We start from the raw sequence: 14,393 nt of genomic DNA on the forward strand, positions 1-14,393 counted from the left end.
TAACTCTACATGTTTTTCCTTGTTCTCTCTACCCTCACTCTACCGCCTTTTCTCAATTCATTTTGTTTACATCCATCAACATCTCCATGAGACCAACTTTTCCATCGAAAAAACCTACCACCACAACGTGCAAAAGTTACTCTGGCCCGCACAAACAATGTGCTCATCTCGCTCAGTGGACACAACAGGATAATGCGTCGTACAGCTCTCCGAGAAACAAAATATTATCAACATAAATAATTACACTTTTTCTGCGATGGCAGTGGCAAACGGTTGTTAGCTTTATCGTGCCGACCCGGGTATCGGGTGGCCTCCGGCTGTCTGCAGTGTGTGTGCGAATAAATACAACAAAATAGCGCCACTGCGACACAGGTTGGACACAAACGCCACTCACATCGTCACGCTCCTTCACCGGATTTTGTTCCGCCAAGCTGCTAATAAAATTTTAATCCATTTCCATTAACAAGGATAACAAGCGTGCAGCCTCGCAAGGGTGAGTGAAAAATGAATCACGAAACCGTGGCGCTTCAGCTGCGCCTGACCTACCAATCGAACGCAGTAAGAGAGTGTGCACGTTGAAGGGGGAGGGGGGAACGCGGTTTTTTCCCGGCAGAGGGAGTACTGCTGCGTGTAAACTGTGTGAGGTTAAGTGCAAATTGAAAAGTGTTAAAGTGCTGCACCACTGACCAATAAGCAAGCGGAATGCGGGAGAGCCGTCGAACTCGGAGTTTCGCCCCCGGGTTAAGAAGCGTCATCCGTGTGTTTACTGCGTGGGCGATGGGCTGTTGTTTGCTGTTTTTTTTGTACTCTGCAGAGCTCGTTATTAATGCATTATAATTATTTTGCTGCGTTATTTATTTTTCGTATTTCTCGGAACGGAAGAGCTTCAGCATAAAAATGCGCGGAATGAAGCACATTCAGGGATGATCAGGCTGCGAGTGCACTTTCGCATACTGTTGCAGTTTTTGTAAACGTTGGTAAGAGTTCATTTGTTGATATTGCGTTTCATCAAGATATTTGCACAGAGTTGGGGTTGCGGTCGATGTGGTTCGATCGTACGGCGTAGTTTTTGCTTTATGGATTTATTCATGTGAATGATACACATAATTCCACAAAAACGAACATTGTAATGCACTATTGAGAACTTCAAAGATTGTGTTTGTATGAAGTACTTTCGAGAAGTGGTTGAAAACGGGAAATATGTGCAATCAATTCACTTGATTATTCACGGTTATTGGAATAATCTTTTTTCCTTAATGGTCGTTTTAAACTCAAACAACGCTTCTTATGTTTCTCATGCATTTTTGAAACTTTCTGATTACTTTGGAATACGTTTTGAGATTTATTCGGTATTTTAAATTAATTAAATTATATATTTATTATTTTCCATATGTTGTTTGTCTTTAACGGTTAAGGGATGTCGTCCCAGCATATTTCAAACAAATCATTCAATCAAAATTGAAAAAAAAAACAGTAAATAAGACAAAAAGTCAATAAATCGTGAGACTTATTCAAACAATATGTAGAAACTGGTCAAAAAATCGTCAAAAGAAAAAAAATGACATTGAACCTTTTTTATGAAATCATGTAGAGCTAAGCTTACTAGAGAAAGAATATGTTCTACTTATTTTATTCCCCTATGCACCAATATGCAATTTCTATTTCGAACTGACTATTCCTTCTACTCGGTTCTGCAAAAAAAAGATAAAAATAAACCGATTTGAAGCATGCACTTTGCTAGCATCAATATTTCCACCAGCTTATGAATGCGATCATTTCTATCACTTACTGCTATCAAGAAAAAAAAAATGCATCGTTTAATGAAGCGAACGCAAAACAGACATAGACTATAAAAAATCAATACCACCCCGGTAGGAAGATAATTAAAACGGACAGCTCAAATTGACTTCCGTTTGGGTTTGCCACCGGACCGCTGGGCCCTCCTCCGCTTTGCGAACGCCTTCAGCAATTGAGCTGGAATGATGATTTTCCAATAAATTTTGCGCCCGAGCGTTCATTATGCTTCGGTACGATTGGTTGCAAAATTCGCACCACCGGTAGCAGAAAGTAATCTGCAATCGGAGCATTGATGAGGATGGAATTTATCGTGTTTTTTTTCTCCTTCGCTCGCTGTAGTTTTTTGTTTGTTTTATCTACTCACATTCCGAGCTCTGGCAAGCTCATAAAACGGCACAGAGTTTCGTCCTTTTTTGTTTATTCAAAGAAAGCATTGGCTCCTCGCCTAAGCTAATGAGCTGTTTCGCTGGCGTCCAATCGTGGCGTGGTGATTGTTAGACAAATTGAATCAGTCTCGCGTTCCTCGGACGCTTTTGTCTCCTCGACCAGCATCCCTTAAGCTGGTGCACAGCTCCGTGGACTGTTTGTTCGAGACGAGATTCGATGGTCAGATTTATGCTACGCCATCAATTTTCATTTGACTGCTTAGCTTCCGTAGGGCTGCGTTTGGAATGCTTTTGTACCGAGAGAGGAATCCTTTTGCACCGACCGGATCCATCACTCGACCGGCGCTAACAAGCGCCGGGAAAAGCAGTGCAAGCGACATGTGACGTTGTTTATTTCCTTGTTATCTGCTAATGAATCTATCGAGACGGAGTAGAATTAGATTGCAGCCGGAAGATGGCAGCGGTTAGATACCACGGCGGCGTGATTGAGCATTGGTGCCCGGTGTGTAATTCCACCGACTGACCACGGAGAGTTGAACTGAGATGAAATTGATTTGACTGGTAATAAATTCTGCTAATAAATTGAGGGGAGGGAATTCTAAAACAGCGTAGAGCGAGCAATTCAATTTGAGGCGGAATATTTAAAGGCATTAGAACAACCTAACTTTGATTGGGATTCAAATTAATGCATGTCCCTTAAAGCGTGATAGTTGTTGTAGCATATCTGCTATACAGAACATATTGTAATACACACTATCAGCCATAGACACATTGTAACACACTTTTGAAAGCCAAACCACACCATTGTAACACATTCATTATAACACACTCAGTAAATCAGATCATACCATACACACCCGGAAGTCTCAGGCCACACCGTTCATATAAAAACAATTGTGACACACTTATCAGAACCAACCGAAACGTACAACATAAGCAGGAACAGTTTATGCATTTTAACCCAAAGCAGGAACAGTATATGCATTAAACTCAAAACAGGAACTTAGTGACAAGAACCATCGTTCTTGTCAACAAAAGACAAACGTAACTAGCTGAGTGAAAACAATAACTTTCCAACATACAACCCGGAACCAAATGTGAGAAACCCTTAACTTCTTTTGAGTATTAATAAAACCAACTCCGATCATGGCAGGTCAGATTCGTTCGGACTGCCAAGATAGGACATTACGCTGCCTAAAACCTTCGCCTTCCAACTTATTTCAAGAGTTTAGTTATGTCCCCCTTCCCAAGGTAAGGCTTCTAAACTCCAACGTTTCCAGTAAGGGAAACTCCTTTTGGGTTTCTATGATCGCCTGGACGATCAAGTGTTGAAAAGTCCGCTTCGAACAAAGTATGATTCTACATCGATACATGTCAGCGAAACACTGACCTATCGCGACGCTACTCGAGGTACAGTTGTACGATCGTCACATTACATGGCGACCGTGACCTTAATCTGCAATCGACAAGCAGAAGTGTAAGCAAATTATTTCAAGTAAAATGTGATACGTACAACGATAACGTAAAGCTTAAGTGTCGTGTGACGAACCAAAAGTATTGTGACCGGCATTCGACGGGAAGTGAAAAAAAAAGTGTCAAATGTGCATTTTTTTACGGAACATTCATCAACGCAACTGGCGCAAGTAACCCATATGTAAACAAAAACAATAACGATGAAAGAACAGCTACAAGCAAGTTCTGTACAGTGCAGAATGAAAAATAAAAACATTTAGTGCAGTGTAAGTGCGAAATGAATATTTAATTGATGAACAAACATTATCTGTACACAGTGTTGTGAGAACCCACCTAAATGTGTAAAAACGTATTAACGCTTATGCGATCGGTTTACCAAGTAGAGTAACCTTGAAATTGGAAACTATGAAAAAAAACTAACTTTTAACAACAACCCAAGTTCAACACAGTACAGTACAGCAATCTATACGATTCTTGGAGCAAGTGATATGAAATAATAAAGTGCAGTGCAAAACAAGTTGTGGTCAGCGTGATTGAAAGGAACAACCGTTCCCACCGTGGAAGACGAAAATACAAGACGAGCCCACTGCCCAATCTGGATTGGCAGACAAGAATAAACAAGTGTCCCAACCCCAACAAGACATCGAGCAACGACTTATCAACGACGTCATCGTAGAACTTGACATCAAATATCGAGTATGCACCAAATACCGATTAAACACCCAGCACCGGTATAAATTCAGCGTAGCATCATCATCAGTAGCAACAAAATGCACGCAGTATATCCCATTAAGGTATTGTAACTTTAGAACATAATCAAATAAGTTTTCAAGCTAGGAAATGAGTTCTATAAAAAGATTCTATGAAAACAATACAAAACAGGAATGATTACTATAAGCGATAGAATTGAAATTTTGAAACATATCTTTAAAAAAATACAGGACCCCAATCAAAGGACTTGTACGAAAACACAACTCAGAATACAAGCCGAGGAAACATTTAAAGAGATTCAAAAAGAGATAGAAAAAAATAAATTCAAATACACCTTTAACAAACTATTAGAATTTAGTAAAATTTCTAACGTACTAATTCATAATATCATTGCTATGAGCACATCAAAAACCAACGACGACTCACATAACAAGACATCTGATTGCTCAACGAATAGCTTAGAGGACAAAAATACCAACTTAACCTTATTGACAACCAATAAGTTATCGTTCAAACTCTTAGCACAGACCATATCAGCTTTTCTACAACTCCATAAAAAATCTAAAATGGCTTTCGATCTTAATAGCGTAGGGTTCTCCGTACTCACGGGCATGCAAACGTTTGAGGGTAAAGCATCCGAATTGACTAAATTCATCGATACAGTCAATACAGTAAAAAGTATGATCAGTTCATCAAATTCCCTTATAGCAATCAACCTCCTACTCACAAAACTAGGAAAAGAACCTAGGGAATTGTTTAAAGAACTGCCTAAATCCTTCGATGAGATAATTGTTACCATCAAAGGAAGGTATACGAATACCATCTCAGTCGCCAAAATTTACAAACAATTATGCGACAGAAGAAAAGGTAAATTTGAAAATTTTAACACTTTTGCAAATAGCCTCAACGAATTGGCTGATCAACTGCAAACAGCATATATTCAGGAAAACATGACACCCGATATAGCAAAGACACTAACACAACAAAACGTCATAATAAAACTAAAAGAAGCAAGTATCAGTAGAGACAGCCAACTAATTTTAGACATAAAAGAGTTTTCAAGTATCACCGACATGCTGGATACAGTGAAAAGTTATGAAAGAAAAAACTCGCCACATGAACAGAATAGCCGCACCACAAACTTTACACCGAACTCAAATCGTTCGACACAAGCGAAACCCCGATATGGCCCCCCGACCAACGGGACTAACAGAAACGCAAATGCATTCAAAGCGGCACACAGCAGGGTTATGCATACACAAATTCAAACCAACACACCCGACAAGAAAGAAGAAAAGGAAGGGGATCGTTTTTTAGACGACGACCAAAACCAATACCCACAGTAATTTTGATGACAGGGATAAAAACAAACAACTTCATAAAGGTTAAATTGAACATAGCTAACGGGAAAAACACAACATTGGTCATTGACTCCGGAGCTGAGGTATCACTTTTTAAAGCCTCAAGTTTAAAGAAACAAATCCAATTAAAGAAAAACAAGGAACTCACACTCATAGGTATCACAACAGATACAATGAAAACAAAGGGGTACACTCAAGCAACCATTCATTTTGGTGACAAAAAAGTCGAGCATACATTTTTTATTATAAAAGACCTACCAACTCAAGCAGACGGAGTATTAGGAATGGACTTTATCAGTAAATTCCAATGCGATATTCTTTTCTCGACTTGGATGTTACAGTTCCGTAACGGAAATGATATCATTGAACACCCCGTTGATGACAGCATCAATGGAATCATCGAAATACCCCCAAGAAGTGAGGTAATCCGCAAACTCACTTTAAAACCAATAACAGAAGATTCAGTAATTTTTTCTAAAGAAATAAAACCAGGAGTGTTTATCGGTAACACAATAATTAGCAATACTGATCCAAACATCAAGCTTATCAACACAACTGAGTCAACAGCCTTTATTAATACAGGCACAATCAAACCACAAATAGAACCTTTAAAGTATTATGAAATTTTCTTAGCAAATAATCATAATACTCCAGAAAGAACTAAAATAATTCAAGATATGGTTCATATAGAACGAGTACCGGGAATAGCAAAAGAAATTTAACAAATCTTATTGCTGAATTTTCTGATATATTTTGTCTCGAAAATGAGCCTATCACAACAAATAATTTCTACAAACAACCAATAGAACTAATGGACAACATTCCATCATACATACCTAATTACAAACAAATCCATTCCCAAGTAGACGAAATTAATCAACAGGTCGACAAAATGCTGAAAAATAATATAATTGAACATTCAGTTTCAGCTTATAATTCGCCCATTCTTATAGTTCCGAAAAAATCGATTGACGGAAGTAAAAAGTGGCGGTTAGTAGTTGACTTCAGACAACTAAATAAAAAAATCCTGCCGGATAAATTTCCCCTCCCTAGAATAGATACAATATTGGACCAGTTAGGTAGAGCGAAATATTTTAGCACACTTGACTTAATGTCAGGGTTCCACCAAATTCAGCTAGAACCAGCATCAAGAAGATTCACCGCATTTTCCACACAAACAGGTCATTATCAATTTACGAGAATGCCTTTTGGTTTAAATATAAGCCCAAATAGTTTTCAACGTATGATGGCAATAGCTATGGCAGGATTATCACCTGAGCTAGCATTTGTTTACATCGACGATATAATCGTTACAGGGTGCAGTGCACAACACCATATAAGTAACTTAAGTAAGGTTTTTAACAAATTAAGAAAATGCAATCTTAAGTTAAATCCAGGGAAATGCTGCTTCTTTAAAACAGAAGTAACCTATCTAGGTCACAAAATTACAGACAAAGGTATATACCCGGATGACTCAAAATACGAAATAATAGAAAAATTTCCTGTACCCAAAAATGCAAATGATGCCAGACGCTTCGTAGCATTTTGTAATTATTACAGAAAATTTGTACAAAATTTTGCAAAAATAGCCAAACCTATTAATAACCTTATTAAAAAGGACGTAAAATTTGATTGGAGCAAAGAATGTCAGGAAGCTTTTGAAAAACTTAAACAAAGTTTACTCTCACCAACAATACTACAATATCCCGATTTTACAAAACAGTTCATTATAACAACTGATCCATCGGATACAGCATGTGGCGCTGTATTGTCACAAATAACTGACGGAAACGATTTACCAGTGGCATTTGCCAGCAAAAGTTTCACGCCAGGAGAGAAAAACAAACCAATAATAGAAAAAGAGCTGACAGCGATCCATTGGGCAATCAATTACTTCAAACCATATATATACGGTCGAAAATTCATTGTAAAAACAGACCACAGACCGTTAGCATACCTGTTTGGAATGAAAAATCCAACATCTAAGTTAACTCGTATGAGATTAGATCTAGAAGAATTCGACTTTGACGTGCAGTTCTTAGCAGGGAAAGCAAACGTAGCAGCGGACGCGTTGTCTAGAATAGTTATTACCTCAGATGAACTTAAAGCTCAAACACCAACAAACATAATGTTAGCAACAACTAACAATATACAAAATCTTAAATCAACAATCCTCATGGTTAATACCAGAGCAATGGTTAAACAAAAAGAGGCTAAGAAAGTAACACCTCATAAACCCATCGATACCAGGTCTGATCAACCAACGATGTGGACAGCGGATACACCATCCAAAACAAGGAAGCTTCTAAAAATTAGAACAAGCATTTCCGACAACAATATAACATTTGAAGTGTGCAACAGCACTTACAAGAAAGTCCTAGGGAAAGTTAACGCGAAAGCAGAAAAAAATGGAAGTCAAGCATTAGAGCTTGCTCTTCTAAACATTTGCCAAATCGCCAATAACTACAAAAACAAAAAGCTAGCCTGGTCCCTACACGACCAAATATTTACACAGTACTCTCAACAAACCCTTAAGGAAATCACCAACAGAGTGATTGACAAGTATGAATTCATACTGTTTACACCACCTAAGTGGGTAGAAACAGAACATGATCGGCTAAGAATAATCCATGATTATCACATGACCCCTTCGGGAGGACACGTAGGCCAATTCAGACTTTACAGGAAAATAAGAGATACTTACACGTGGAAAAACATGCGCAATGATATCAAAAATTTTATCAATAAGTGTGAAGCATGCTTAGTTAATAAGGTAAACAGACACACTAAAGAACATACAGTAATTACAACGACGCCTAACAAACCATTTAACGTTATATCTATTGACACAGTTGGACCATTGACAAAGACCAATAATAACTACAGGTACGCAATAACTATACAATGTGACTTGACAAAATATGTTGTAATAATACCGATTCACAATAAAGAAGCAAACACTATCGCAAGAGCATTAGTAGAAAATTTCATATTAACATTTGGAACTTTTATAGAGCTTAAATCAGATCAAGGCTTAGAGTACAATAACGAAATCCTGAACAAAATGACAGAAATTTTACAAATTAAACAAACATTCAGTACAGCATACCATCCTCAAACCATAGGAGCACTAGAAAGAAACCACAGGTGTTTAAATGAATATCTGAGAAGCTTTGTAAATGAACACCATGATGACTGGGATGACTGGATTAAATTTTACGAATTTGTTTATAACACCACAGAACACACAGACACAGGTTATACGCCTTACGAATTAATTTTTGGCAGAAAAGCAAATTTACCACAAGAAATTTACCAAAACAAAATAGAGCCAGTATATAATGTTGAACAATATTATAACGAAATGAAATTTAAATTACAGAAATCTCACGAAATAGCAAAGAAAAATCTTGTGAGCTCAAAAGAAAATAAGCAAAATATATTAAATAAAAATATTAATTCCTTAAAACTTGAGATAGGCGACATAGTTTACTTAACAAATGAAAATAGGAAGAAATTGGATCCCGTTTATATTGGACCATTTACAGTAACAAATATACAAGAACCAAACTGTACCATAATACACAAAACCACAAACAAATCGTCAACAGTACACAAAAACAGGTTAATTAAATCAAAAGAATAACTTCAATCATTTTATTATTTACGTTATTCTCCTAAAGGGAGGAGGTGTAGCATATCTGCTATACAGAACATATTGTAATACACACTATCAGCCATAGACACATTGTAACACACTTTTGAAAGCCAAACCACACCATTGTAACACATTCATTATAACACACTCAGTAAATCAGATCATACCATACACACCCGGAAGTCTCAGGCCACACCGTTCATATAAAAACAATTGTGACACACTTATCAGAACCAACCGAAACGTACAACATAAGCAGGAACAGTTTATGCATTTTAACCCAAAGCAGGAACAGTATATGCATTAAACTCAAAACAGGAACTTAGTGACAAGAACCATCGTTCTTGTCAACAAAAGACAAACGTAACTAGCTGAGTGAAAACAATAACTTTCCAACATACAACCCGGAACCAAATGTGAGAAACCCTTAACTTCTTTTGAGTATTAATAAAACCAACTCCGATCATGGCAGGTCAGATTCGTTCGGACTGCCAAGATAGGACATTACGCTGCCTAAAACCTTCGCCTTCCAACTTATTTCAAGAGTTTAGTTATGTCCCCCTTCCCAAGGTAAGGCTTCTAAACTCCAACGTTTCCAGTAAGGGAAACTCCTTTTGGGTTTCTATGATCGCCTGGACGATCAAGTGTTGAAAAGTCCGCTTCGAACAAAGTATGATTCTACATCGATACATGTCAGCGAAACACTGACCTATCGCGACGCTACTCGAGGTACAGTTGTACGATCGTCACATTACATTGTGATAGGAACAGCATGCTTATAATATTCCAAAATTTGACCTTTAAATGATGTTTTATGCTGTTTTGATACATAAAGTAATAAAGATACATAGCTTTGGCTCAGTGTCTCTCCAACAGAGACACTTAAAGCTCGACTGCTTACACCGGTCGTGATACATTTTGCACTCCAGAGGCGAACGAATCACTCAATAAATAACATAGTAAATTACTTTATCCCTGCTCTCCTGGCCAGTACCGGCCCGGAGCCCTCGGCTTTGATGGTGTGATTTATTGCCCCGTGGACGAATGAATGTATGTGTGAGTATGTTTGTGTCGTGTCATCACGTATCGTTTGGTTGTTAATTTTTTTTTATTTGGTAGCCTTAATCTCACCAGCCAAGTTCCAATGTCGTCGGTTTTGCTAAATTCCTGCACCGGAAAGCGAACACTGAAACTGGACAAGAATATACAGTTTTGGGGCTCATGTTTCGCTTTAGCTTTCGCTTCATTTTTAGTGATATATGATGGACCCGACCTAGCCATCGATCTGGCTAGCTGGCTGGTTTGGCCGTGTTGGGATTATTTGGATGGATTCTACACAATCACCCGCTGGACAGCATGGTCGAGAAGGTAAGCCTGCACCGTGTCAGCAGGCAGAAAATGAACAACCCGACTTAAGTGTGTGAGTGTTTGGAGGCATTTGGTCAGTCGAAACACGTCCGTCGCGTTCCATAGCTGCTTCATAATATGACGATATTTTCATTTCCTTGAAACAGAGTGTGTTACCTAACTGGCTTGCACGTTGCGGAGCGGCGAGAAAGCTTTCCATCGCCTCCTCCAAAACGATGATCCTATCAGTTTGCCGGTGCATTGTGTCCAGCGGCTAAAAGGGACACCAATTTGTTGATGCCATCGAGGGCGTTTTTTCTTGACCGAAAGAAAACTGTCTCACGCTGTGCCAGCGACAGCGCAAAACTTGTGGCAAACGAAAACATGGACAATCGAATGAGCGGAAGGTTGTCCAGTCCAGCAGGAATGTGCCTCTCGAGTGCTAAACATAGGATTTTATGATCAACATACGCTTGACCGGCAGGCAGGCTGGCAGGTTCGAGTGGTTTGTGTCACGTCGAGGACGAACGGTTTTCATAGACGGTGAGGCAGGAGCGCGTCGTCGAACACTTTGCTGGAGTTTGGGTGGAGTAGAAGAAGAAAATGCATAAATGATGGTGTTATGGGTGGGCGGGAAGAACCTTAAGAGTGTGGGGTTTTATGGGCTGCAAGTGGTGAGTGAATTTGGCAAACAGTATCGTTTGAGGTGGCAACATTTATTGCTGATGTTTTCTTGTCTTGTCCGCAGTCACGCTTCTTGCAGGTTCGTTACAGAAGGTAAGCGAGAGCGTGGAATGTACAATTGCGTTATCGATGATTGAACGTGTGATTTGGAAGAAACATAATAAACAGCTTCGTTTTGTCATCTTTTATTCGTGATCTTCATAAGACACCAGTCGTTTTCAACGGAGTTTTGCATGTTTTGTAACCGAAAAAACACCCAAATCAATTTACACTTTTCTCAAAGGTTTGAGGAACAACACACAAGAAATACTGTTTCCATTGGAAATGAACACTCCTAGCTTCCAGCCTCTTAACCGTTTTAGAACTCAGCCGGAATGGTTTTAAGCATCTCCTCCACGTACTCGTTCCACGCGGCAGTCCACTTCTGGGTGGCGATCGTCTTCTCTTCGCCCTCCATCGAACTGTACTCGATCGAGTTGAGGGCGAGCTGCTTGAGCAACCGTAGGTCGGCCCGTGCAGATGCGAGCCCCATGAACGCGACGAAGAAATCGTGACTCAAGGGTGAGGCACACCAGAAGGAGGGATCGTCGCTCGAAACCACGACCGGGTAGTTGTCCGAGAAGTAGAAACCGCCGGGATGGTTGCGGAAGTCTTGCACCAGCTTCAACACCTGGTTCGAGATCGGATTCAGCTCGATGCAGATGTTGCGCTTCTTGATCTCCTCCAGCACAACCGGATGCTTGATGGCGGCGAAGCCGTGTCCGATGCGCTTCGTTCCCAGCAGGATGGCGTCGATCTATGGTGAGTGATAAGAGATAGTCAATAGCTGATTATGCTAAGTTTATAACATATTTTTGTCGTGATCGTAACCTCGCGGTCTTATCTCAATGACTTGGGATCAAGGGCTTCTTGATACTTCCAAAATAAAATAGGAAATAAACATTCTCATTCTTATTACATCATTACCCTTCATCAATTGATTATTATCTTATATAACCCATCCAGCAAGCATAATGCCTGATGTGAACGAATGTCAAAATCATATGGCAACAAGCCGTCCAGCAGCTTAAACAACCATCCCGTGTTATCTTCAATTCTTATCAAAAAACCTACCAACAACAAGTTATCACAACTTCACCCTTTACTCGCTATCTGATAGCGTCAATCGCTCAATTCTTCCTGTCCAGCAGCTCCACCAGCGCGCGCGCTGATGAATAGAGTACTCGGGATACTATTATTACCTATCTTATCATGCAGCCACACACACACACACACTCACCAAGTTCTCGTCCCGCCGTCCAGTCCAGTTGGTTTCGCCGGCATGGAAGAAGAAATTAATTCCAGCCGGGAGACGAAGCAATCGCTCGTTAAAGTCTGTATGCGGTCGGCCAAGGTCTTCCTGACCGACGAGATCGAACCCTGCGATGAAGGTCGGGAAGCGTGCCTTAAGCGTTTGCACCAGCGTAAGGTACCCGTCGAAGGTGCTGTCGTCGCAGAACTTCAACGGTGCGTAGATGAACTTAACGCCTGCAAACTTGGGGTTGGCGCGCAGGAACTTTTCCGACTGATCGACATACATTTGGACGATCTCCTCCGGGGTGTACTTACGATCGTCTAGATCGTATACCTAAAACATGGAAGCGATTAGGAATGAGCGAATTTTATGTGAAGTGTTTGAAGACCAAAGCCACTCACCGGTGGGAGTAGTCCACGGAACTCCAGGTACGTGACATTGTCCGCCAACAGCTCCTCCAAACACCCATAGTAGTACTCTTCCCAGACTGGCCGGTACGTAACCATCGGTTCGAAGCAGATGAACAGTGCCATAAATTTACGCCACACGTCGTTAATGTCGCGATGTTCATTCAGCGGATCGGTCGTGTACAGTGTGAACATCTTGCGAATGGCCGCCTCGTACGCTGCGTCACCCATCGTGCCGCGAATGTCCGCTACCAGACGCCACTCACCCTCGGCCGTGGGTTTGTTGCGCGAGAACGTGTACACCGGCATCGGATCCGCTGCCGCCTGGGGAATGCTACCGCTCTGCCACAGATGAGCGTGGCGTGTCGCACGCACGATCAGCTCCGTACTACCGATGGCCGTATCGTGGGCATGCAAAACGCCACCCTTCGGCATCTTCTGAATCAACCGGAACAATGGTGACTCGTTGATGCGATCCAGCATCTCGAAGAAGTGTCGCGCCGATACGAGCTCGTACGGGTTCTCCACACCTTTGGCCAGTTCCTGCTGCTTCAGGTACATCACGTACTGGTTGAGGCGCTGTTCGGCCGGGCTGAGCACGAGATTGGCACCAAGGCCGCGGCCCTGTTCCCGGGCGAAAAACTCCTCCCGCTGCCGGCAGAACTCATCGTACGCTGGACGAGCCATTCGCTAGATCGATCAATGGGCACTGGGCAAAGGCAGAGAAACAAAGCTTCACGCAACGCGTTCGCGATAGTACTGAGCGTGTGGGGAGACACAATCGTGGAACCTACGCAGAATGAAGGTTCTCAATGCGAGCATGTTGAAGCGAAAAAAAAAAAACCAGAAGAGAGCGGGCAAAAAATAAGATAATATGAGCACGATCGTCACCCGACACGCCGCGTGTTTTGCCCCGCTGTGAGGTAGCGTGTGATTGAGGTTCGGTAAGGGGGTTGTTGGCATTAGCACCATCACTAACACCATCAACCAAATAGCACACTCAGTCTGTGGTAGTTGTTGGACGTCATCGTTGTGCATCGTTTGGGGGTGGCAAGATGGTGGAGTTTGCTGATTGTGTGGTGGATCGATGGCATACTGGTGTGAATGCTAGCACTGGGGGGTTTAGATTATCAACGTGCTCACAGCCGCTCAACCCAGTACATAAACACACACATACACAGCCACTGTTGCCCCTCCTGACGGGGTTGTGGAGGTGAAATTCTCATCGACAGCACGCGGCCATGTCAGCATCGGAGAGTGAGAGTGATCAGAAGT

General features: G+C 41.1%; 1 protein-coding gene across 1 annotated transcript; it reads right to left on the reverse strand.

Moving 5' to 3' along the window:
* Positions 1-11,586: 11,586 nt before the first annotated feature.
* On the reverse strand, positions 11,587-13,930 carry LOC120895198 (adenosine deaminase 2-like). Its single transcript, XM_040298316.1, has 3 exons — positions 13,113-13,930; positions 12,697-13,044; positions 11,587-12,213 (listed from the first exon to the last, which is right to left on the reverse strand). Exons 1-3 carry the CDS (start codon positions 13,803-13,805, stop codon positions 11,776-11,778), a joined length of 1,479 nt encoding a protein of 492 aa, XP_040154250.1. The 5' UTR covers positions 13,806-13,930; the 3' UTR covers positions 11,587-11,775.
* Positions 13,931-14,393: the final 463 nt, after the last annotated feature.

The sequence above is a fragment of the Anopheles arabiensis genome, chromosome 2, assembly GCF_016920715.1.
Source record: "Anopheles arabiensis isolate DONGOLA chromosome 2, AaraD3, whole genome shotgun sequence".
NCBI classification, from domain to species: domain Eukaryota; kingdom Metazoa; phylum Arthropoda; class Insecta; order Diptera; family Culicidae; genus Anopheles; species Anopheles arabiensis.